The following is a 25,594-nucleotide window of genomic DNA, read 5'->3' on the forward strand; positions in this document are numbered from 1 at the left end:
TGTTGGATTCAGGACTGACATCATTTGGGTGCTCTGTTTGTGTCTTAGCAAATGTGCCGGTGTGGTTGTACTCACTCGTTGCTCTCCTCAATTAAAATTAAAACAGGAACTTTTGAGTTGCTCCTGCTTTCTCACAGCATTGGCTGGCCAAGACCTAGGCAGTTTCATGTCTTTTTGGGTTTCTCCAGGTGTCAAAAAAAGAGAATCTTCTAATTTAGCATGATCCAGGGACCCCTTGGAATGATTGTCTGGTTTTGAGAGACTTTTGATGCCTGATGTTGGTAGGCTTGAATTTGCTTTATGGAGGGTGTCAGGAAAACATGAAGGACTCCACAGACCAGCAGAGGTTGGGAAACCACTTTTAAGCAATTGCATTATCTCAACATGATATTAAAAGAGAGAGATATGTTTTTTTAACAGCCCACTGCAACTCCAGTCCTCTTAAATATGTGAAGATAAACATGTATTCTCTGCATTACTCCAACTGGGAGAACTCTGTTTTTTTAAGAAAGGAAAATTAAATTAGTCCTGTGTTTGATACTTTATCGACCACTTTTGTGATCTGATCTGAAAATAGGTAATGAAGGCTGGCTCTGTGGCACCCAGGCCTTCCCCTGTGCTCAAGTAATTCCCAACTCAGCAGTCAGGGCAATGGTTTGGTCCCTTTTGCCCCTAGAGCAGCCCAGAAAGACTGGAACAGCATCCAGAATCTGGCTCATCATCAAAATACAACTACGCAGTTGAAGGCAAGAAAAAATGCAGCCAAATCTGTGCTGCTGTAGAAGGAGCTCTGCAGAGCCTGGAAAGGGTCAGGGGCTGTGGTGAGGGGCTGGCTGGCTGGAGGAGCTCCCTGGCTCTGTGTGGACCCAGGGCTGGTGATGCAGTAAGTGCCAAGCTCTTCACACAGAGCTTTCTCTAAGAATAATATCGAGTAACTAATGTATAGCTTAGAGGCTTGGAGTGTGAATACCACTAATGAAAACCAGACCTGGGCTTCCATGAGGCTTCGGGGATGCTCTTAGAAATCACACCTCTTTCTCCAGCTTCATTCAGCTGGTTGCTTTCAGACAAAAAGCACTTTCCTCCTTTATTTTTTTCATATCGTTTTTTACTGCTTCTTTTAAGGTGAAAAAATTACAGTTTTTCTTCCAACACATTCCTGCCTAAGGTGTAGCGTGCAGTGTATTTTAAAGACTCATTTTCTTACCATCAACCTAGAAGAATCTCCCTTATGGTATTTGGAATGCAGGTAGAGGCTGAAAATGGGTTTCATGCACCTGAGCCACTGGAGCAGTTTAGCATTTTATGCTTATGAATAGCAGCAATGCAATTGTGTCAAAATAGTACCTTGCTGCAGAGTGATCTGAACTTCTGTTTCCTTTGTCATGCCTTGAGATTACCAAAACCAGTGGGGACCTCAGCAAGTGCCTCAAATATAATGCATTCAAAAACCATGATGTCAAAACAACAAACATCAATTAACCTGCTCGCAAGATTAGTGTGTTCACAATTAATAGTGTGTTCATTAATTGTGTTCAGTGTAGTAGAGCCCAAACTGTTATACCTCAGGGAAGCATGTCCCTGTAATAATAACCTCAGCTGCTAAATATGATTTGTTTCGAGTGTTTTAAAAATTGTTTTATGACTCAGGCTTAAACAATCTGAATATTGCTGATTACATAAAATCTGTAAATCTCTGACTGTAAGTTCTCAATGTCTGCATTTTGTTCCTGTGCTTACTTTTATTTCCCTGCTATCTGGGATGCACCTTTTGAAAAAAAAACGTTTAATCTGTGCTCAGCTCTGCCTGTGATCTTTCCTCTCTGGTGTGAGTTGCCTCTTTCAGCAAGAGCAGCCAGCCCCTACCCTAAGCAGCTCATCATTTCATGTCACTGGGGTGTGAGAGGTGTGTTGAGACCTTTGCTGTGATAAACACTTAGGTGGGACTTACCCTCGAGTGCCCATATGCTGCAGAGATAGGGTCTGCACTCCAGAAATAGGAAATTCTATCTCTCAGTCTCAAAGGTGCCAAGCACCTGCAATGGGCTGTGACATCCCTCAAGTCCCTCAGCCATTTGCAATTAAAAAAAATATTGTACCGCTGGCTTGGTTGGCTGTAACATTTGTTTTTCAGGGAGGTCCTGATTTCACTCACTTTTACAAATAGTTTTATAGAGGTCAAGTAATTCATGCTTTCTCCCAAAGGGCTAATTCTCCGCTGCATGCCACAACTGCAAATCAGTCTAAAAAAAAAAAAAAAGAAAAAGGCAAACTGTGTTTCAGGCTACCAAAGAGCTAAGTTTATGCAAGATAGCAGAACTCATGACTGGCTGAAGTGCAGAGAGAAGAGAAGCTCCTTGCTGTAATTCAATCCTGTTCGCATTTCTCAAACAGACTGTAACAAGCAGACTTACTTTGTTCCTCTTTTCAAAAGGAAAGGACAGCTACTTTGTAAGTATGTGATGAACTTGTAGTACAGTTGCAAACATCAAAAAGAGTGAGCAACACCCCCATGTCCCAAAGAATTAATAAATACTGAAGGAGACAGAGATGGGATGCACCCTACACTGTGCCCCATCTCCTGTCCTGCCTGGTTAGTGGGGAATCCCCATGAGTTAGTGCCTGCACCTTCTGCTTCTTCCTCTTCAGGCTAAAGGAACATGGTCAAAATTGTGTAGAACAGAAGAGCCCCTTCAAGATTTTTAGTAGCTGGAGGAGGCTGTGTCTCAAACACAGTCTCCTTGTTCTAAACAAGTCCCAGCGTTGGGCCCAGTCCAGAAACCTGAATGTAAATTAGAGTTTAACAAAGTACCAATGAAAATATGTGGATTTGGGAAGGAAAAGTTAATGTCACAAGGAAAATATTTATTTGTGAATTTTCACAAGAGAATTTAAAGGCAGTAGAGACAAACCTATAAAGCAAAAGCTCTGTGTGTCAGCAGCACAGGCAGCACGTGCACTGGGATTGTCATCTCCAAAACACTGAGCCACTCATTGTTAATTATACCACAGAACCGCCAAGGCTGTTGAGGAGGTATTAATGTCACTGCTTTACAGGTGGAGAAACTGAGTCAAAGAAGTTACCCCATTCAGCTGAGCTTAAGGACAGTCACAACAACCCAATGCAGAGTGCAGCTCTTCTTTCCCTCTATGTTTGCCTGTTGCTGGAGCTGGTGGGCTCCTAAAGGCAACCACACAGATCCAGTTTGGTTTGGAAAGGAGCTGTGTCCCTCTGAATTTAGGTTTCTAATGCAGCAAGGTGAACATATCTGAAAATGCTCACTGAAAATGCTCATGTGCAGTCCCCTCTGTCCAGTCCAGGCAGGGTTATCTCTCCTTCAGGCCCTAATTCAGCAGGTTCCATGGTGCTGGGTGCTTGCACGTGTGCCCAACCCAGCACACGTGGGTTTTTTCCTGCTGTTCCTGGCTCTTGGGTCTTCTCCTGAAGTGACACAGACATGTGAGTCCTTCTGTTCCCGTCTTTCTGTTCTCCCAGCTGACTTCTGAGCTTTAACCACATCTGACAGCAGGCTTGAGGTCCCAAAAGTTCCTGTGTGTTTTGTGGAAATACATGGCTGATTAGATGAGACAAATCCTTCTGCTTAGGAGGAGGCCTGTCTGTTATCTCCTTAGACAGCAGGGAGCATGGAGGAGCTCAGAGCTCACTCTGCAACAGCCACCAGAAAACCAGCACACAGGACTCAAACCCAAGGAGCACCTCAATTCACTGCTCTTGGAACTGATGCTTCCTTTCCCATTTTTTGGTCTTCCTGAGCATTTCTTCTTGTTTCCACAGTACTGGCTGCTGTTTTTCTGGATGCTGGGATGTCACTGCTGTCACTGACATCAGCACGTGAGGCCTGAGTCTCTGCTGCTGGGAAGTCCTGGTTTTCCCACAGCACTCAAAGGGTTTTTTTCAGCTGGTGGAAGCTTCTGAAACTGGATGGGTGTTCTTGTAAATGACACCTTGTTGTTCAGGCAGAGCATTTTGCAGTACATGCTAAATGACACATCAAGAAATCATACCAGTTGTTAAGGGATGGGGGTGAGCTCAGGTTAATTGCTAATTATGAACTTTATTACTTATTATAATGTCACGAGTGCTTCTTCTGCACCGTGCTGGCTGTCCCAACAGGGGCTTTGATGCTTCAGAGTTTGTGTGCTGGGATAGAGCAGCTTCTGACTGCTGGAGAGGCAAGACCTGGTCCTGAGCACTGTGTGTGTCCCTCCCAGACCCCCAGCACACTGAGCCCTCTGCTCCCCTGGCTTCTGGAGCAGAGACACTGCCTCCAGCTTAGGGGAGGAGTGGTAAGTCTGAAACTGAGCATCACTTTCTGAGACTTAATGCAGGGCTGATATTCCAGGTTTGTGGCTGGGACTAGAAGTAATTTGGATTTGGGCTGTGTCAGGGAGAAAGAAGCAGATACACAGTTTTGTGAAAGAAGAGTTGACGTGTTGTTTATTAGCAGTGGTAAAATTCCCTCAGCTTTCAGTATGCTCCTAGTAAAGTGGGAAAGGTTGAAACCAGAATTTACATTAAATACACAGAATGTAACAACTCCTGCAGAGATTTATTTGCTGGTTACAGTTTCTGGATAATATATCTGAGCATGGGTGTGTCAGGCAGTGCTGTGAGCTCTGGAGCTGTGCCTGGGGTTGGGCTGGTACCCTGGGCAAACCCCTTCATCCCTCATCCACACAAAAGTACAATTGCACTGACCTGTCTCCAGCCTCTGGAAAGGTGGGATTTTCTTTGTTCCAGAAATGAGGACCTGTAGTCAGGGAGGTGAGCAGGGAGGGGGATGCTCCTTCCCATCTGAAGCCAGCGTGGTCCATGGCTGTGTAGCAGAGTGAGGATGCAGCATCACCCCCAGGAGAGTCCCAGGGAACTACTGTCATTCCCATCTCTGCTGCCTCACAACCTTTCCTACAGCCCCAGTTCTCTGTCTGAGCACCTGGTATTTCAAGTTAGTACTTCGTTTGGAGAGTGTTCTCAAGGATCAATTAAATATGTGGCTTTGATTTGCCTTCGGAATTTGATTTTATCTTTCTCCTGCTTTATTTATTTATTATTAGATCTTCCTTTCCCATCAAATACCCCTTTTTTTAGTTGTTTTATTTTTGGATATTTTTCTATACTTGTCTTCTGGTTGTTAATGGGGATTACAAGGCTTTGGTAGAATGAACAATATGTGGGTCAATTTTTCTCCTAAAGTTACTTAAAATGTCATCTCACTGAAGAGGACAAATCAAAGTCCTTGTAAACATTCGTGCTATAAAACCAGTTCCAAGTTATACACCTTTTATTATTGTTGCCAGCATAAGCAATTAGTTGAATTTGTCAGAACACTGAAAACACCTCTTCATTGTGAACACAGAAGCAGTTTTGTTTTATAGTGGCAAAGGGCAGAGTTTCTAATAAAAATGTAATTTATAGTCTCTGACTGCAAATACTTCTGTTTGCACCACTTCTCAATTAAATCACTGTAAAATATGTGATATATCAGCTTAAACAGCTGCAAGACCAAAGGATTTTCTTTATTTTTTTTTCCCTTGTAACAGTTTTGGTAAAATTCAAACACATCAGTAGTAGTGCTTCACTTTTATCTCAACATCAAGTTAATTTTACATTGCCTCAGCTCCAGTTAAATCACTTAAATACCATTTAAGAGATCAACCATTAAGTTCTTCTAAATCATTCCAGGAAGATATTCTTGGGTACACAGTAATCATGCCATCTTTGCTGCATTTGGGCAAAGAGGTGGAATGAGCACGATGGAGGGGCAGGGAGTGCTTCCTGCTGCTTCTCTGTCCTGATCTTACCCTCTGCACCCCTGTGTCCTGGTTCCCTGCTGGCACAGGGCTCTGGCACATCAGCACAGTCAGGGTGAGGCGTTGCAGGCATCCAGGGAGAGGTTTCTTCCCTTGCTTCCTTATCTTTCACCATTTCCTTATCTTTCTCCATTTCTCTTTCTCATTGCTTTGGAAACCTGATGCTTTTCCCAAGAAGGATGTGCTTGGGCCTTCCAAACATCGAATTGTCCCACAGTTAAAAAGCTTGGAGAGAGTAGGGAACATCTCTAAAGACTTGGCTGGAGGACACCCACATTGTACCTGCACACACCTCTGGGTGCAGACTGCCCATGAGAGGTGCCCATGCTGTCCAGACAGGAGAGATGGGGGTGAAAACTTCTCTGCTTGCTGTCTGAGCCCCTGCAGCAGAGTGGGGTCTGGCTGGGGGAAATGGATTTTTGCTGGTACAAATGAAGCAAATAGAATCATAGAGTCATCAAGGTTGGAAAGGACCTTCAAGATCATTGAGTCCAACCATCAGTCCTTCATAACCACCAAATCCTCTCCCAAAGCACCATGTCTGCCTGTTTCTGGAACCCCCCCTGGGACAGTGGCTCCACCACTTCCCTGGGTGACCTGTTCCAGTGCTTCACCACTCTTTCAGTGGAGGAAATTTTCCTCGTAAATCTGCTCCTGCTATTGTTCTGAAGGCTCTTCCAGCTTGGCCTCATTCCTCTGCTCCTTGCCTGGCCTTTGGTGAGCACTGCCTTGCAGTTCTGTGCTGAACCTCTTCTCTCCATTTGCATCTCATTAGTGGAGCTGAGCAATCCCACAGAAGTCCTACCAGGAACTTTTCCCCATTCTCCTTGGTCACACCCAGGGCCCCTTTCATCACCCCAGGGGGTCAAATGTTTGGCTCAAGTCTCTCTTCTGTTTGGGTTTCTCTCAGGCAAATGTGGTTGAAAAAAGAATGTGGAAGGACCCAAGTGGAGCGTTCTCATGAAAAAGAAAAATAGATGTAAGACACAAAGCACCATTTGTGGTGGAATTTTGGGGCGTTGGGCAGGACAACTGTTCAGCTGCTAAAGATGACTTGGTTTTCTTCAGCTGGAGAAATGCTTTGGTTCTATTCTCTTGTTAATTAACCACTCTCAGAAAAAATACATCCATAGATTAGGCAGGAGACCACTTGAGGACTGGGCACTGCCTCCTGCCCAGGCTGCCCATCTTCCCAGTCACAGGTACAAAGTGCTCTGCAGAGCCACCTAAGGGGAAGTCACAGCTGTGGAGCTGATGGCAAAGCCCTGTCACCAAAACCTTGCCACAGAAGATCAACACACTGGGCAAGAAACCCTCATTCTTCTGGCAGGAATGTTCTCCAGGGGCTGTCTCTGTCAGTCTGTCTTTAACTATGGAAATTCAACTTTTTATGTGCATATTGACAGAGAAGCTCACCAGCAGTTCTGCTGGTGGAAATACCTGGCTCTTTTCATTCAGAAAAGGGGCACAAACTGTGGAACTGGTTTGTGTTTTGGATGAAGCTCACCTCAGCTGGGAGATCTGTGGGGAAGTTTGCACTCAGATGCAGTGAGGACAGTAGCTGCAAATGGCCAAACCTCAGTCAAAAGCCTTGATGTCGCTGGAAAAGTTGACAGCATCTTTTAGAGATGTTTGCATTTGAGGTCAGTTATTTTTACTTTTCCATTTTGTTCTAGTTAAATATTTTTACTTGCTCAGAACAATAGCTCCCACCACATGGAAGCCTTCGCCCAGTGCAGGAGCTTTTCATATCTCTCTCCATAGCAATCTACACAGCACCCAAGGGTCTCATCTCCTTAGTTTAGCTAAATATAGACTTTTCAAGCCCTTGTATAGAGCCTAATCCATACCTTTACTAAGCTTAACAAGCTGAATCCAGTGGCATAATCAGCTGATGCAGCTTTATGGGTAGAGGAATCCTCTCCGGTCTCTCATGCTTGCTCTAATCTGCCAGGGTTTGCTTAAATTTTCTGCTGCTTAATCTGGTATTTTACTGCCTGTACGTACTTGACTCTGAGAACTGGATTGTTGTGATGATTTTTCCTGTCTGCAGTCTTACTCTTTAGTTTTCCATGCTGGCTGCCCAGGGACACCCAATCATTTTGGTGTTTTTTTTTTTTTTTCAAGTAACTGGTGAAAAAGAAAACCATCAGCCAAAGATGCAGTTGCTTTTACACAACTGAGGAATGATGTCCTGTTTACCAGGCTGTTCACAGGCTCCACTCACACCAGTGAGAGTTTCCTGGCTTGGGTTGCCCCCTGTGCTCTGTGGTTAGGAGGGAGATGGGTCCCGGATGCACCCTGGCAGCTGCAACGGGATGAAAATATCCACCAGGGTTTCTGGCAGAATCTTATTGTTGTAAAGAAGATTTGTTTCCATATCTCAGCTAATTTGGCTTTCTACAGCTTGGCTGCAGACTCAGCATGGGGTTTGTTGATATGTTTTTTTTCTAGAAGTGAGTGGATCTGTGGTTTGTAACCATGGTGCATACATTTGCTGTGTGCCTGGGATTCAGAGGTGGTTTCAAAGCCACCTTGGTGAGCACAGAGGGCCAGAGGGTGTTGTTCACAATTGCTCCTCCTGCCCTAAATGTGCAGGTGGTTGGTGTCTGCTCCTCTGCACCCCTGCACACCTCTGCTCAGAGGGACCACAGCTCCCTGGAGCCAGGGACCTGGTTCACAACAGCAGGGAGATGCAAAGCTTGGAAAACCACGAGAGAGGTGGGTACGGACAGGCTGTCTTTCCTTTATCTGTGCACCTTCCAGGCTGGCAGGAGTTTGTGGCCTTCCTGGAGGTCTGGAGAACCCCTTCAGGTCTTATGAGGAGAGGCTGAGGGAGCTGGGGCTGCCAAACCTGAAGAAGAGGATGTTGAGGGGAGACCTTATTGTCCTCTACAACTCCCTGAAAGGGGGGGGGTTGGCCTCTTCTCCCCAGTGACTGTGACAGGACAAGGGGGGGGTGGGCTCAAGTTGCACTAGGGGAGGTTCAGGTTGGATATCAGTAAAAATTTCTTCACTGAAAGAGTGGAAAAGGTTGCCTGGGGAGGTGGTGGAGTCACCATCCCTGCAGGTTTTTTAAAAGTGGGTAGATCTGGTGCCTCAGGAGATGATTTAGTGGTTATAGTGGTGTAAGACTTGGACTTGATGATTGTGAAGGTCCTTCCCAACTATGATGATTCTATGATTGGTCTTCTAGACCATCATGTTTAGTCACTACCAGTGTGCACAACCCACATGAATTTCTTTACTTATCTAACTTGTAGTTCTGGGCACTGTGTTACTGTCCTGAGGAGCCTGAACACAATGAGAATGGTTGCAGAGATTCTGTAGGTCTGTTGAGAACTGACCCACCTTCTTGACTTGCCTGTGGGAGAGCAGCAAACCTCCTCTCCTCTGTGTCCTGTGGGCCAGAACCGTCAGCTGAAAACTCTGAATTCCTCTTCCTGCACTGATGATTGCTTCACCCTGCCAGCAGGATGTGAGGAGCTTGAGCTCCCTACCACATTCATCAAGGTGGCTTGGCAGTGGTATGTGTCCAAGCCTTTTTTCTGGCAGGAGAGACAGAAACAGAAGAGTCAGGGTTTCCTGTTAGCAGGAAGAGCCCTGAGAAGAGATGTCAGGCCCAGAAGCAGAGCAAGCCCATGAGGGAGGTTGTTGCAGTGTGCCCTGCCCTTGTTTCTGCAGTGCTGAGGGTGCAGCCACCTCTGTTGCCCCTCATGGACCCTCATGCCTGGGTGGGCTCTCTTGGGGTCATGGCACAAGGGATGTGTCTCCCAGCATCCAGCTGAAATGCTTCTTTCTTGTGCTGGAAATGTGCTTGGGTTGTTTCAGAGCAAGCAACCAGGAGCAGAATGCTGTTTGCTGTTCCTCCATCAGCAGGAACAGTGCCATACTGGAGGATGATTATTTGGCTGCCTGCTTGGTGCTTCCTCATCTCGGGTGCTTTGTGCAGTTTGGTTTCCCCACCCAGCCCTGTGCTCTGCCATTGGGTGCCCTCACCTGGCATTCCTGCAGGCTCTGCTGGGCTCCTGCATCTGTTGTGCCATCTGAAAATCATCTTGGTGGGTGTTCTAAGCAGCTGCCGTGGTACAGCCCATCTTCTTGGCAGACAGAAGTGCTGTGAGCTCTTTTTTTCCCCTCCTCATCTTCATTTATTTTACTAGAGATGGAGCCTGCAGACACCTTGCCTATGGTCTATCTCACCTCACAGCTGTCCCTACGTGCTTGGTAAAGATGTTTGGTTAATGAGGTTTATGTGGGATGGTGCTTGGAGAATCCATGTGGAAACAAAATGGCGTCCCTGGGAAAAAGCAAAATTATTCTTAGGGACTCTGCCACATTTTAATGGAGGCCCACGGTGAGCTGGTAGCAGGCTTCAGAATAACACCTTCTTTAGCACCACATCAGGAATGCAGGCTGCAAAAAATCTGCATTGTGGTGTTGTAGAAAGCACCTTGGGTTTTGCTCTGATGAGGCTGTTAGCAGTCAGCGTAGCAGTGTCAAATGCACAGCATCCTGGGGCTGGGGTTTATTCTTTATTAATTGCTTGCATGTTTGGAGATGGACTCAGGCTAATGTAATACTTGCCTTCATATATTCCAGCTGTGTGGGTGTTGAAGAAGAAGAGGCACCAGATATTGACATCTACCATTGTCCAAATTGTGAGAAAACTCATGGAAAGTCTACTTGTAAGTATATACGTGCACAGCTGGTCCTCAGCTACAGATCAAATGCTGTATATTTAAACAAAATAAGCTTTCTTTTGTTTTTTATTAATTAAAAAAAAGGACACACTTAAGTATCACATGTCATAAGTATTAGAATTCAAACCATGAGGTCAAAGATGGTAGAGAGAGAAAACAATGGGTTGGGTGCTTTGGGTGCAGCTCCCTGCCTGGCCTGAGGCTCCTTACCTGGACACCTTCCCTCCTCACTCCCAGCCATGAAATCTTTGCCTTCTTCACACAGAATTCAGAGCTTTGCAGGCACTTAGTACTGTGGGTTAGAAAACTCCTACAAACAGCTAGTTCTAATGCAGAAGGTTTTTGGAAACTATCTGGTGTTTTTTTGGTGCTTGGATGAGAAGAGTTAGAGATTGTATGTTCTGCTTGGCCTGGATATGAAACTGCAGCAGTTTCAGTGGCAGTCAGAACTGGAGGATGCTCTGAGGGTGCCAGTTCTTGCAGTTCCTACACAGGCAAAAGTTCTCCTGAGTACAAGTGTCAGTTGATCACAGTAGGGAGTTTTGTCTGGGACAGAACTGTAGGATGTGTTTCCTTTGCTCAGATTAATTCACAGTTTCTTTCTTTTATACAATGCAAAAATAACAAGAAAAGAAACCAGTCCCTGTGAAAGATGAAACGCTTTACTTGAAAGCCATTTATTGTAAATAAGCAAGAAGGATGTGGAGGTTCTCAGTGCTTTGTAACCTTACAGCAACACACAGAGGAAGAGCACTGTGCTCATCTCCCAGGAGCAGTGTTTCTTTTCTAGTGCAAAACAAGAGATGGCTGGAAACTGACTTCTGTTGTGTTAAAATTCAGTAATTTTAAAAACAAGCAATTCTTTCTACACTGCCTTAAAAGTTAAAGTTTGAAAAATTTCAAGTGGGGAAGGGGAGGAGCCTGGAATGTTTGTTTTGGGGGTAAAAATGGGAATAATTTTTCCACTTTGACTCTCTCAGAATCAAGTGTGAACTGGAGACCCGAATGACCTGCAGCATCTCCCAGATGGTCTGCTAACAGCTCTGTCAGAAATCTCCCTGCAAGCATTAGAAAGGCTGACTCTTAAATCAAAACATCTCATGAGGACATACTGATTTTGTTAAGTCTTTTAGAAAAAGCCTTCCAAGAGGGTTTTTATCAGCTTGCCTAATCTGTGGGTGCCCTGCTTGGGCCAAACTCACTGGAAAGTGGTCAAACAAATAACCACAAATCATCATCAAGTGAACAATTTGGTATTAGAATGGGTTGTGTTGAAAAGGGGGCTTTGACTGCTGATACTCCAAGGCTGTTATTGACACAGCATAAAAGCAGCAGCACAGAATTCCTGCTCTCAGACTTCTCTGTAATGCTGAGATGTGTCTGATGCTTTTATTTCTTTCACTTTGTTTTGAATTATGAATGATGAAAGGCACCTACGTTTCAGTGTGAGGGGAAAAAAACCAGGCAGAAGCAGCAGAAGTCTATAATCAGGAATGAAATATCAATTCTATAAAAACTCTGGAGCATAATGGTACAATTCAAGAAATGGCAGTTTCAATAAAGAGATTACAAGTTTAACATAGCAGTCAAGAGATGGAGAGTTGAATTGACAGCGGTATGCTGATGCTTTAAGAAGGTTTTTGGCTATTCAGGTTTTTTAATCCAAATATAAATTTGACTTGGCAGTACATCCCTCAGCCTACACCCTTAAAGCACAGCTGGATGCCAGTTCTGCTCTTATCAAGGTATGAGGTTATCAGGGATGGGGATACAGGCCATGAAGCCATCCTGCAGTGCCTCTCGTTTCCTCCCTTCAAATGCATTGCAGAAAGATTAATGACACACAAGACCAATCATCAAAGTAGTAGAAAATAAAAATTTTGGGAGCATTTAAACATGAGTTGTTGATAACCTTACCTGGAGTACTGGTGGAGTGCCAGACCTCGGGTCCATTTTCACCACTCCCTCGCAGAACCGAGGATGCTTTTCAGAAATGAATCTGTTATCTATCCTGGAGCCCCTCCTTGCTGAGGACAACAGGCCAGGGAAGTTAAAAGAGTGATTAAATGAAGGCAGGACCAGCTTGGATTAATGCATTCCTTCTGCCAGGCATCTGTGTGCTGGGTGTCCTGCAGCCCAGCCCCTGGGCTCTGCTGGGGCTGCTCCCAGCTGATGACTTTCCTTTGTTTGTGACTGCTCCATTAGATGTGTAAAGTAGTTATCTAGCAGTATCAGTTCTGTAATAAACAAGTAAGTGTTGTTCCAGAGCCAATAGTTCACTGGTAGGATTTAATTATGACAAGATTAGCAAAGGGAAACACAGACACCAGTTGTCTGTTATGCAACTTGTCTGGATTTAAAAATATATGCATATTTCTGGAGCACGCATCCCACAATATATGTTTTCCAGATGTCAAATTTAAAATCATTTTCCTCCTCTTACGTTTTTCCACTTTACCATTGTGGCTTAGTGGCTACTATTTCAGAAGATTGCTTCCTGTTATATGACTTTTTAAGCCATTCTGGTTTAATGAAATTTGTAGGGACTCCTCTTTGAGATAATTTTCTGACATCATTTAAATAAAACGCAAGTGTTTTGTTCAGGCAGACTTGACTTATTTTCATAACATGATCTGAAATGTTCAATTTGATTTCTTCCTCATTTGCATCAGGGAAAATCAGGAGGAGTTCTTTGGAATCAGTCAACTTATATAAATACAAGTAAACCACAGTTAGGCTTAAGCTGTTTTTAAGTAGCTATATTCTTTAATATAAATCAATAGAGAACTAACAGGGTGCTTCTAGGTATCCCTTTTTCATAAATGCATTTGAATTAATGTAAATATATCTTTGAAGTTGAGAATTATTCATTTTGAGATACAGTTACCATAAAAATAAATTCCCTTTTTCCTCTGGAAGGTTTTCTGTGAAAGGAGCAGGTTCTGACATTCAGATTTGCATTAGAGAGTTGTGCAGAAAAAGAAATCTGCAATCATTTGAGAAAACATGGCCCTTCTGGCCAAAGTGTGGATTTGTTGCACATGGCAAAGGGCCTTTAATTCTTACTGTGATGTTCATGGCAGAGGTGAAAGGTGGCTGAAAATGGGCCAAATGTCGGTTGTTTGGTGCATTGTAAGGGACCACAGCAGAGAGGCTGCTGCTGTCCTGAGATTGCAGCTCCTGGGGACTGTGCAGGCAGCTTTGTGCCTCTGCTGAGAGGTGGGTGGGAGAGGTGGATGGGGAGCTGGGTGCTTCCTGGTGTTTGTGGTTGAGGGAAATAATAGCAGCCTGGTGCTTTTTGAAAAGTTGCAGTGAATGTCTCGATTTGTCACTGATTTGCCGTTTTTATTTCTCGATGCTTTGTGCTGTCCAAAGTGTAATAAAAGAACACATTAATATGATAAACTCTTTCATTTTCCCTGTGGCAAGTGACACCTGATTCACTGGGACTGGTGTGGAGTGTCCCAGTGATGGCTTGGGGGTGCTGAGAGGGGGAGGAGGAGGAGGAGGAGGCAGCCTTTGGAAAGGGAAGGAGGGGAGGAAGGGTTGGCATTCATGGAGGGCTTGGTTCCTTTGTTACCAGGAGCACTGAATTAATACACTAAGCCTGAGAGTCATTAAGATAAAGAACTAGAAGCTTTAATGAATATATCCAGCTAGGCTGGAGAGCTGCATGGAACTAATAAAACCAACATGCTTTCTGCAAAACCTGGGGTGGATTTGTTGGGAGATGTCTTTACTTGAGTTATTCCAGGGTTATGTTTGGGAAAACAATTTTTTTTTCCAAAGCTCATGCCTCGTAGCTGTGGCCTCCAGATTTCTTTCTTAATGAAAAAATGTGTGGATCTGGGTGTGCAAAGAGTGAGGAAAGTGCCATCCATGCAAAGTTACTGTGGAGCTTGGGGCTTTCCTATCTGTTTTGAACAGTAAGAAAAACCTGAGATCTTGACTTTGGGGTAGAATACTGAGTTCCATGGTGTAACAGAAGGGTCAAAAATAAAAGAAAATTGTGACTCGAAAATTCTACTAGCAGAGGCTTGAAATGATATGTATCATTTGAGACAAAAGCAATTTACTGCCCAGATGAACATGTCCAGACAGACCCTGGAAGTTGGAACAGCTGAGAGATAGTGCTGACTAAGAGAAAAAGCTGGACCAGTTTTTCTTGCTTTGTGTTATCTGGCTGTCACCAAGGCAAGGCAGAACTGCACTGACATTTGACTTACTGATTTGTTCTTATTCCAGCTGTCCCTTTTTCCATGATGAACTGGTCTATGTGTCTGTCACCCTCTGGAAGTCAAGGGGCCTTCAGCTGGCTGTCATCAGCTTCAGGCCTAAGCTTGCCTTGCCTTTCAAAACCTAGAAATCAGAGGAGTTGTAAAAATTGCATTTGTGGTGTCTTTGCAGCTCTTTTTTTTTCTTTTTTTCTCGTTTTTTTTTGTTTTCTTTCTTTTTCTTTCTTTCCCTTTTCTTTTAATGTGCATTCTGTGTGCAGGGCATAATTCAAAGCCCATCAAAATTGATGTCAAATCTGCCACTGCTGGACAGACCTTTAGACTAAGGCAATTCATGACAAATACGTTCATAAAGACCTATACTGCACATTGAGAAGTCAGAAAAGTGTCTTTCTAAGAGTTTTATGATAAGGATTAAGTGTGTAGTCTGGCGAGTACAAAGCGTCCAGAGCCTGTGTTTGCACAGAGCCTGTGGTAGCTGTGCAGCTCAGTAATTATCCCTCTGGTTCCCTTATGCTACAACCCAACACTGCTCAGTGTGTAATAGATCTTCAGGCTACAGTCTAATTGTCTGGTGGTGAACTGAGAACACCATGAAAATTTGCAGCCCAGCACAGGGTTCCCTTTCTCTGCTCACATACAAAACAAAATGATGATTTGTCTTCCCTTCAAATGTCTCAATAATGACTTTCTGCTTAACATAAACTGTCCAATTCGTTCTGTTTCAGTGAAAAAGAAAAGAAATTGGCATAAGCACGACACGGGGCAGCCAACAGAGGTGAAGCCTGTACAGAATGGCAGCCAGGTGTTCATCAAGGAACTCCGGAGCAGGACCTTCCCCAGGTGGGTGCTCAGGACTCTGTGGGGAAGCCCCTGGAGATGGTTTCCTCTGAAGCTGATGGAGATCCTTGCTGGAAGCTTCCTAGAGCACAGAGCAGTTTAAATGAGGGCTTTTTTATCACAGATGTCCCCAGCTCTCTGCCTTTCCATGTTTGTGCAGCCATATCAAAATCTGCTCTTGTCTGGACCCAGATATTGTGGTGTTTGTGGAGACAGGAACAAGGATGGGTTTGGTCCCAGCAGCATTCACTTGCATAAGAAGCTAAGCAATTGGTCACTGGGAATTACCTAGTTCTCCAAAATAGTAATGGTTTTGCTGAAGTCAGTCTCCATCTTGAGAAGAAGAACAATGACATCCTCAGTTGCTAGCGTGACAAAGGCTCTCTTATTTGGGGTAATGAATAGTGCTAATTGTTAGGTGACATGTCCCACACTTTATTAGGCTGCTTCACAGCCATTTGTAAGAGTGATCATTTTCTTCTGGTTCTTTAATGTAGGCTTAGCCATATAAATCCTTAATTATTAACGACTTACTGTGTTAGAAGAATCCTTGGAGACTGGTAAAGTGTACTTCATAAACACAAAATCTCTTCCTTTTTTATGGAGAACTTAATTTTATGTTTAATTTCAGATATTGGCTTTAGGCTGGTTAAGAAAAAAAAGCTGAAAATACCTCTGAAAGTGTTTGCAGCACTTAAAAATGTGTTTCACTGAACTCAGGACTCAGAGTTTTGACTTGCTATTTTTGTTTGGGCTTGTTAGATTTTTATCTATTTTTTAATTTTTCTTTTTGTTTAAAGAGCAATTTGAGAAGTTGCAAAGGCAATTTTTTAAAAAAAGGATTAGGGCCCGGGCAGAATTATTTCAGTAACCTTGGGCGGCCTCTGAGTTGGCACTCAAGTATTGGGTATCTCTGTCACTCCCAAACTGTAAAAAAAGTATGGACACCCCCCCCCCTTTTTTTTTTTGTTCTCCACATACATTTGCATGTAACAAAATCCTTCTGCCAAACTAAAGCTTCTAAGAATGAAGCTTCTGTAGCCAAAAGGAGTGACTGCAAGACTCAGGCTTCTGACATTTCCACTGGTGCCATCAGTGAAACAACATCTTGTTGAGAAATTTTCCCCTCTGAAGAAAATGAATAAAATCTGCAGATGTTCACAGAACAAAACCCAACACTCGTCAGAATGTGATGAAGGGGAAAACGGGGTCTCGTTTAAAGACAGAAATATCATTGCTGATTCACAGCACATGACAGTAAATTATAACACAGTCCCTTGGTGAGGCTCAGAGCAAAAGGAACAATGAGTAGAGTAAAAAGGCAAAAAATACAATTCATGTCATTCTGCTGCTGAATGTTTAATGCCAAAGTAGCATCATAGTAGTAATAATAGTAGTAATAATAATTAAATCGATGGTTCAGGAACTTCAGTGTAGGTGCCAGACTCCATTTTAGCACAACCTTTACTGGATGCTATGGTACTGAGGCACTGATCTCTCTTTACAACTCTGTGAATTTCTGTGGCACAAATAGCAGGGAATCAGAGCTGGAGAAGCACAGGAGATACAGATGGGCACTGGAAAGTAAGTGCAGAGGTTTAGCAGTAAATCATGGTTTGCTTCTAATTCCTTCAAACCTTCAGCCTTGTTCTTTGCACAAGGATGGTGTGTGGCACCACTGTTCACATGAATGAGGAATGCTCCTTTTCAGTCATTTTAAATAAAATTTTCACCCCTTGCTGATGCAGAGGTGCTGGGGTGATGCAGCAGTAAGCTGGGATTCTGGAGCTGATGCCTCTTCATGCGTGGACATCTTCCCCTTCCCAGTGCCCATCCTGGGCACATCCTGGTCGAAGGAAGAGCCCCCCCAGCAAAGGCTGGGGGTGGGACCCCCGAATTTAAGGGGTGTGTGGGCTCTGCTGCAGGTTGGGCTCCATGGGATGGCAGTGGCATGGTGCCACTCCTGGTCTCATCCCCTGTCCCACCCCTTGTGGTGCCAAATAAACCCAGGAGCTGTAGTTCAGAGCTGCTGCAGGAGAGGGCAGTCATGTATTAGCCTTACCTTCTCGGGGAGGTGATGCTTTTGGGGGGAAAAAGTCAAAGTTTTGCTGTTTCCCCTGCCAGCAGCCATGGCTCCAGCCTGCTGGATGGGTTTTGGAGCCTGGCAGACAAACCACAGACTAGACAGGGGCTTTTGGGACTGATGGTCACTTTTCACTCTGAATTCAAAGTGTTTTACTCTAGAAAAAAATCTGGAAATCAGACTTGAATTTCCCTTGAGGTCTGTCAGTGCCAGGAGCTGAGCACTGATGGAGCTGCCCTTCTCTTTGTCCCTTTGACTCCTTCCCTCCCTCCCTCCCAGTGATTTGGGGATGATTTGCAAAATATTTCCTGAGCAATTTATTTGACTACTTAAAAACAATTTGCAAAGTGTTTCCTGGACAATTTATTTGAGATGATGTTAGGTTTTTAATCTTGCCTTCTTTGGAGTGGAACGTGTAGCAGTGATTTCTTTAACACTGATCACTGCTAAATCATCAGGTTCCTGTAGTTCAGGAAAAGGGCCTTGCTCCATAAGCTGTTATTTTAGGACTTTCCAGCATTTGGTGCATGAAGCTTACGGGAATCAATTCTAGACAACTGAAGCAGTGTGCCCTGCATACTTTTCAGTTTGCTTAAATTCACTTTTTCACAACTTTTATCCCTTTGGCAGAGCAGTGCAGAAGCGTGGAAGCCCAGCTTGCCATTGAACCTCTGCTTACTTTTTCAGTGCTGAAGATGTCGTTGTGAAAGTGCCAGGCAGCCAGCTAACAACAGAGTATTTGGAAGAAAATGGCTTTGCAGAGCCCATCCTTGTCCCCAAGAAGGATGGCCTGGGTCTGTCTGTACCTGCACCCACCTTCTACGTCAGCGACGTTGAAAACTATGTGGGTGGGTATCTGCCAAGCAGGTGACATTGTACTGCTTGGAGCTCAGCTGCTTTTTTTATTATTATTATTTTTAAATTGTTTGTATACAAAAATGTAAAATGTATTGTAAAATATTGTCTATGTCTTGAGCTATGCCAACCCCAGTGTTTGGTATGGTAGTGCTAGCTTGTAATTAGCAATTAATTCACTCTTGTTTCTTGTACCAACACCTGTATCTTACAGTGAGCCTGAGCCAGACTGCATTGTACTCCACAACACTGCATTAAAATAAACACAGTGTTATCCAAAAATTGTTTCTCCAGGCCAGGGTTTAATTGATTACTACCATTTCTCTTTGTATTGAAGGAGTTACTAGACTGAGACTCCCCCTCTGCAAAGGCAGTACATTTTTCAACATTGCTGTCAGTCAGAGCTATTTTCACTGTTGCTGGTCATCTGGTTTAATTTTGGCATCCTCCTGTCCCTACCTGAGAGATATTCTCCCAAGTCATCACATCATCCCACCTTGGAAGACATGCCTTGACCAGGAGCTGTGGAAGTGCCCTCAAGTTGCTTGTCTTGTCTCTGCATCCTTTTCCCTTTTTGCCTGTGTGATCTTGTCCCTTGCCCTCTCTTATTCTGTCTCTCCTCTGAGTCACTTTCTGACCAATTCTTTCTCCATCCAGTCTTCTGGCAAGCCATTGTCCTGCTGGAGCTGTGACTCCAGCTCCAATCTGTGTCTGTGTTCCATGGTCCCTTCATACTCTGAAACAATCTGCTCACCACTGCCTCCTCCTGTACTTTTACCTCTTCCCTGCATGGAGGCTGTTGTCATCCCTGGTGTTCTGGGCTGTACCTATTGCTTTTGCAGTGCTTGTGTGCAGTGAGATGACACTATGAATAAAGGAGAATTCACAACCCCTGATTTTATTGTTCTCTCTATCCCATTGCTTCTATAGGAAACATATTTTTCTTTCCCATCTGCTACAGTTAACAGATTTTCTTGTGTGACCTGGGCTCTCCTTCTGCATCTGCTGGCTTTCTCTGAGCCTCTAGCTGCAATAGTCCATCCTGCCAACAAAACTGCCAAGGAAAAGCTGGAGGGAAGGGCACAGGGTGTTTAATTTGGGGCTGGCACCAGATTTAAAAGTGAAGGGAACAAATAGGTGCTGGTTCAACCTCCACGGGGTTACTTTGCTTGAATGGGATTCCCCAGGCAGGGATTTCTCTCACTGTTTTGTAGTTTGTTACATTAGACCTAGGATGTTAGAAACGGTCTGAAGTATCTGGCAAAGGACAAAATACCACAGCTGAGACTGATGAATGCATCAATACTGTTTTGGCATTTCATGGAAATTCTTTTCCCCCCTCTCCTAATTTGAAAGAAGCTGGGAATGAAATGCTGGGAGAGGAAAACTCCAGAGGGAAAACTGAAGGGTAGAAAGACTGGAGAGATGCTTTTCTTGCAGAAAAGAGAGGCTGAAGGAGCTGGGGCTATTCAGGATGGAGAACAGGAGACTGAGAGGAGACTGTGTTGCTCTCTCTAACTACTTGAACTAAGTAATTAACGAACTAACTAATTTACTAATTGTCTGTAGTGAGGTGGGTATTGGCCTCTGCTCCCCAGTGCTGAGTGGTAGGAAGGCAAAGGGTTCAAGTTGCATCAGAGGAGGTTCACATTAGATATTAGGAGAAATTTCTTCAATAAAAGAGTGATTAAGTATTGGAACAGGTTATTTAAGGAGGTGATGGGGCTGCCATCCCTGGAGGTATTAAAAAAAGGGTTGATGTGGCTCTTTGTTAGATTAATTTGTGGTGTAGGACTGCTCGTTGGACTCGATGATCTTGAAGGTCCTTTAAACCATGAGTATTCTCTGATTCAAAGAGAGTGTGCTTAGAATTAGGCACTTGTTATAAAGCTCTGATTTTCTTCACGTGCTAAGTAATAAGTTTCACTAATGAAATAGTACTGTCAGTATTAATGCTGGAGATCTATATCCAACAAGATCTGTCAGAGGAAATATTTAATTATCTGCTCACCAAGCCACTCTCCATTATTTATCAACAATCCTGGCAAACTGGGGATGTCCCAGTTGATTGGAAACTGCAAATGTAACACCCATCTACAAGAAGGGCCAAAAAGATGATCCGGGGAAACCATAGAGCTGTCAGTTTGACCTGGGTGCCAGGAAAGGTTCTGGAGCAGGGCATCTTCAATACCATCACCTGGTACATCCAAGATAACCAAGCGATCAGTCAGCATGGGGTGATGAAAGGCAGGGCCTGTCTGACTGACCTGATCTCCTTCTACAACAAGCTGACTGCCCTGGTGGGTGAGGGAAGAGCTGGGGACATTGTCTGTCTGGACTTCAGTAAAGCTTTGGACACTGTCTCTCACAGCATTCTTCTTCAGAAACTTACGGCACTTGGCTTGATTAAATATACCCTGCATTGGATAAAAAATTGGCTGGATGGTCAGGCTGAAAGAATATTAGTGACTGGAACTAAATCTGGTGGTGAGCAGTCACAAAGGGTGTCCCCAGGGTTCAGTGCTGGGACCTTTTCTCTTTAATCTCTTCATTAATGATTTGGCTGAGTGCACCCTCAGTAAATCTGCAGATGACACCAAACTGGGTGCTGTGCGGATCTGCTGGAGGGGAGGGAAGCCTGACAGTGGGACCTGGACGGGTTGGACCAATGGGCCAAGGTTAATTGTGTGAGGTTTAACCAGGCCAAGTGCCAGGTCTGGCACCTGGGTCAGAACCACCCCATGGGGAGCTACAGAGCTGGGGAAGTGTGGTGAGAGAGCTGTAGTTGGAAAGGGACCTGAGGGTGTTGGGTGACAGTCAACTCAACATGAGTCAGCAGTGTCTGCAGGTGGCCAAGAGGCCATTGGCATCCTGGCTTGTGTTAGCAGCTCAGTGGCCAGCAGGAGCGGGGAGATGACCATCCCTCTGTACTCAGCTCTGGGGAGGACACATCCTGAGTCCTGTGCTCAGCTCTGGGCACCTCAGTACAGGAGGGACAGAGAAGTGATGGAGATGTCCAGGGAAGGTCAACAAAGGTGAGGAAGGGCCTGGAGCACAAATCCTGTGAGGATCTGAGGAGCTGGGGGTGTTTGGTCTGGAGGAGGTGAGAGGAGACCTGATGGCTCTGTGCTACTTCATCAAGGGAGGGTGGAGAGAGGAGGGAAAGAGGCTCTGCTCCTGAGGGATGGGATAGGAGCAGAGGGAAGGGATGGAAGCTGTGTCAGGGGAGGGTTAGGTTGGATGTTAGGAAATCTTTTTTCACTGAGAGGGTTGTCAGGCATTGGAATGGCCCAGGACAGTGGTGAAGTCACCATCCCTGGAGTTATTTAAAAGGCATTTGGACCTGGTCCTTAAGGACAGGGTTTAGTATTGGCTGTGGTTTTAGTCAAAGGTTGGACTGGATGAGCTTGGAGGTCTCTTCCAACCTAAACATTCAGTGAAAAAAAAAAAAAAAAAGCTGCATATGGAAGTACAAATGATGTTCATATATATAATATATATAATACATATAGCAGTGAGCTTTCCACAATGTTGGTAACTGCCCTCACTTACAAGTGAGCAGAATGTTCACTGCTCTGTGTTAATAAGTCCCTGCTTGAGCATGTGTAAATATAAGCAGCCTCTACTCTGTACTCTAGCAGAGAGAGGATGGATTTTTGATGGGTGTAATTTTGGCTAAAATAACAACAACAAAAATTATTATTTGCAGCACACCTGAAATACCATGATAAAAGTGGGAATTTTCCTCCCAAACTCCTCCTTGATTTTAGATGTCATGAGAAAAAACTAAAACCTGAGCATAAGAATTTACAGTTTCAGAAAATCAGTTTGCCAAGATGCCCTGTGCACTCTTGCACTCTGTCTGCAATTACTGGACTTTTGGAGTTTGGTGTCTAGGGCTTACTCTGTGGCAAGACAAATATTTGTATATCATTTTCTCCACCCAAATAAAATCCATAATGTAATTAATAGATTCAAAATAATGTTAATCTTTTAAAGATAAAAACTACAAAAATAATGATGTCATGGTTATATATATTAAAGCCTTGTTTGGTGCACATAGATTTTATGTATATACATGTTTTTTATACATAAATGTTTATGTGAATAGTGAATACATGCATAAACAGCAAGGAAAATACAAAGGTTGAGAAGATCAGAGCATCAAAAGACTGAGATGTTTTCTGAAATGTTTGCTCACCCCCAAGCATACAACATGGGGCAAGTCAGGCTGCTCTTCAAGCTCTCTTTTTCATTGAATTAATTTTTAGGGCCAGAGAGGAGCGTTGATGTCACCGATGTCACCAAGCAGAAAGACTGCAAGATGAAACTCAAGGAGTTTGTGGATTATTACTACAGCACCAACAGGAAGAGGGTTCTGAATGTGACCAACCTGGAGTTCTCAGACACGAGGTAAGAGCCCAGCTCTGCGGACCTGGGTACCAGCCCTGGGGACCTGGGTACTTGTGATTTATAACCAGGACGTGACCTGATGCTCCAGGAGCCGATTCTCTGCCTGTCCTGGTGGTTAAGGAGATATTCCTGGTATGGTCTTAGATACAAGCTGACCAATACCATTAAGAGCAAATAAAGAAGGGCAGAGATGTCCAGGGGGGTATAACACTATGTGGGACAGCATAGACCTAAGGGTTTTCAGCTTTCTGTGTTACTTTTCTGGTGAGATGGGAATCCCAATGGATATAGAGGAACAAGAGCCCTTGTTCCAGCTCTCTCACCCCTCCTCAGGGACAGGAACCCTACTGCTCTCCTCAGATTTTACATCCCATGGTTTATTCATAGGATAATTAGTGGATGCCAATGCCTCAGAGTTCAAGTTTCTGCTCTGTAGCTGCTCTCATCACCTGAGCAGAGCTTTCATTCCAGAGGGAGGCAGATGCATCCCTGACATAATGAAATGTGTGCAGCTCTTTTTAGCAGTCTTGTTGTGCTGGGTGCCTGGGACTGCCAGAAGGGAAGTGCCAGAGAAGGAGAAGATTCTTTTAGGTGCCAGTGCTATGCAGTGCTATGATGAGTGTCAACAGAAGCATAAAGAGTGGTTGGTTTGGGGAGCATCCCGTTTTAGTAAGAAGATTTAAAATAACCTTAAAAAAAGAAGCCTGGTGAATAATTACAAGCTCATTTTTTCTAAAGCCATTACCTTTAACCCTGTAGTTAGTCTTTTAGTAGTGCAGAAAGCATCTCCAGTAATTACAGGCTTCAAAGATTACTGGTATCTCCAGTTGAGAATTTTTTTAGCTTTCTGCCATTATCCTAGAATAACGGGAGGGCTTTTGTTCTGCAGGACTGCTGGAGCTGTCACTCACATGCTGCTAATTTAGACATTAACTAGAAAATATTTTATTTCTTAACATAGACAGCGACACTTTAATTGAATGCATGGTTCCATCTTTCCCTGCCACTTTAAATAGAGCTATTGTTATCAGTGTTTGACAGTGAGCATAAATGATATACGGGACTGTTTAATTTTAGTTTGAAGTGCAAATACTCTTACTGACATGGCATTTCAGAGCATACAACAGTGAACCTCCAGCCTCTGCAAATATTAGCCCCAGTTTTGGACTACTTATATATAAACCTAACACATTCTAGGGTAAAACACTTTTAATACCTTTTTAATCATGCCACTACATTGTCTTAGCTGTGATTTATAGCATGTATTATAGATTCAATATAAGCATAACAAATAAGCAATATAAATACCTATATTCAATAGGAATATATGATCAACGTAAAGAAATGTATTAATTTGTATGAAGTGCATAAATACTGTACATTTTATATTCTCAAAATATTAATGTTATCAGCCCAAACTAGATTTTTCCTTCTGAGCTTTTAATGTCATTTAGTCAGTCTGAATAAAAAGACTGATTTACAGCATCAGATCAGGACTTATTTAGTCTTTAAGTAGTGATGTTATTGTTGATATAATTTAAATATTAAGCTTGTCTTGTAATTTTTTAAGATTTGCCAGACCATTTGTTTAAGAGAGCCCAGGTTTCAGTTGTTCTTCTGAAGAGGGCTGGAAAAGTGTCTGTGATAACAGCTCTGGTGATAACTGAGCCAACAGAGCTGGATGGGGACTGGAAAAATGCAAACAGCACATACTTGATTTTTTATACTGCTACTGTGGGAAGTCAGAGAATCCTTGCTAAGTCATCAGAGTTAAAAAGCCTTAAATATCTGTAAACAGTTTCAGTTTTGTGAATGAGGAGCAGAGCCCTAGAGCTGCCTCAGGTTGCTGTGCCAGTGCTGGAGTCACCTCTGCTTTTTGTGGTCCTTGTGCCCTCTTGTTAAAGGGATGCATGTTTGTTTTCAACTCTCTCTGTAAAGGATGTCCAGTTTTGTAGAGCCTCCAGATATAGTTAAGAAGTTGTCCTGGGTGGAAAACTACTGGCCTGATGATGCTCTCCTGGCTAAACCTAAAGTCACCAAGTACTGCCTGATCTGTGTCAAGGACAGCTACACCGACTTCCACATAGATTCTGGGGGAGCTTCTGCCTGGTACCACGTGCTGAAGGTGAGGGATGCTGTGTTTGTGGTCTGTCTGGTAACAAAATAAATCTGCATGCAAAGACCATCCTAAAATTCCCTCAAAAATTCAGGTCTCAGGTTTTCTTCCTCCACGGTCCTTTTGTATCCATCAGAACTGCTCAGATGGTCTCAGCAGTGCCAGGGGCTGTCATTGAGGAAGCCACTGAGGCTCTAGAAGCTGTGTGTGTATTGTCACTGTATTTTCATTTTAGTATTTGTTTAGTGCCTTCTGCACATACATCACCTGAGGCCTGGAAGATTTTACAGCCTTCCTTTGCAGGACAGTGGAATCTGGCACTGTAAACTTGTTGCTGTATTTGTCCCACAGATGTGGTTAGCTCGTGATGAAATTGTCTCAGCCATTCTGCACAAAGCTGACAAGTAAATTTTCTTTCAATAGCATTAAAATATCTACTGGTATATATTTATTTAGATAAAAATCTGTGTGTGTATGTGTGAATCTGTGCCGCTGCTGCCAGTGCTTGGCTTGGCTG

At 43.8% G+C, this 25,594-nt stretch overlaps 1 protein-coding gene across 1 annotated transcript in view; it reads left to right on the forward strand.

Annotated features, from left to right (window-relative positions):
• PHF2 (PHD finger protein 2) overlaps positions 1-25,594 on the forward strand; it is an 82,917-nt gene that overhangs the window by 31,881 nt on the left and 25,442 nt on the right. Inside the window, exons 2-6 of the mRNA XM_030458602.1 lie at positions 10,435-10,520; positions 15,499-15,613; positions 18,381-18,541; positions 22,820-22,961; positions 24,900-25,086. Of these exons, the coding sequence (XP_030314462.1) occupies positions 10,435-10,520; positions 15,499-15,613; positions 18,381-18,541; positions 22,820-22,961; positions 24,900-25,086 (691 nt within the window). The remainder of the gene's footprint in view (positions 1-10,434; positions 10,521-15,498; positions 15,614-18,380; positions 18,542-22,819; positions 22,962-24,899; positions 25,087-25,594) is intronic.

Source organism: Calypte anna, chromosome 12 (assembly GCF_003957555.1).
Source record: "Calypte anna isolate BGI_N300 chromosome 12, bCalAnn1_v1.p, whole genome shotgun sequence".
NCBI classification, from domain to species: Eukaryota; Metazoa; Chordata; class Aves; order Apodiformes; family Trochilidae; genus Calypte; species Calypte anna.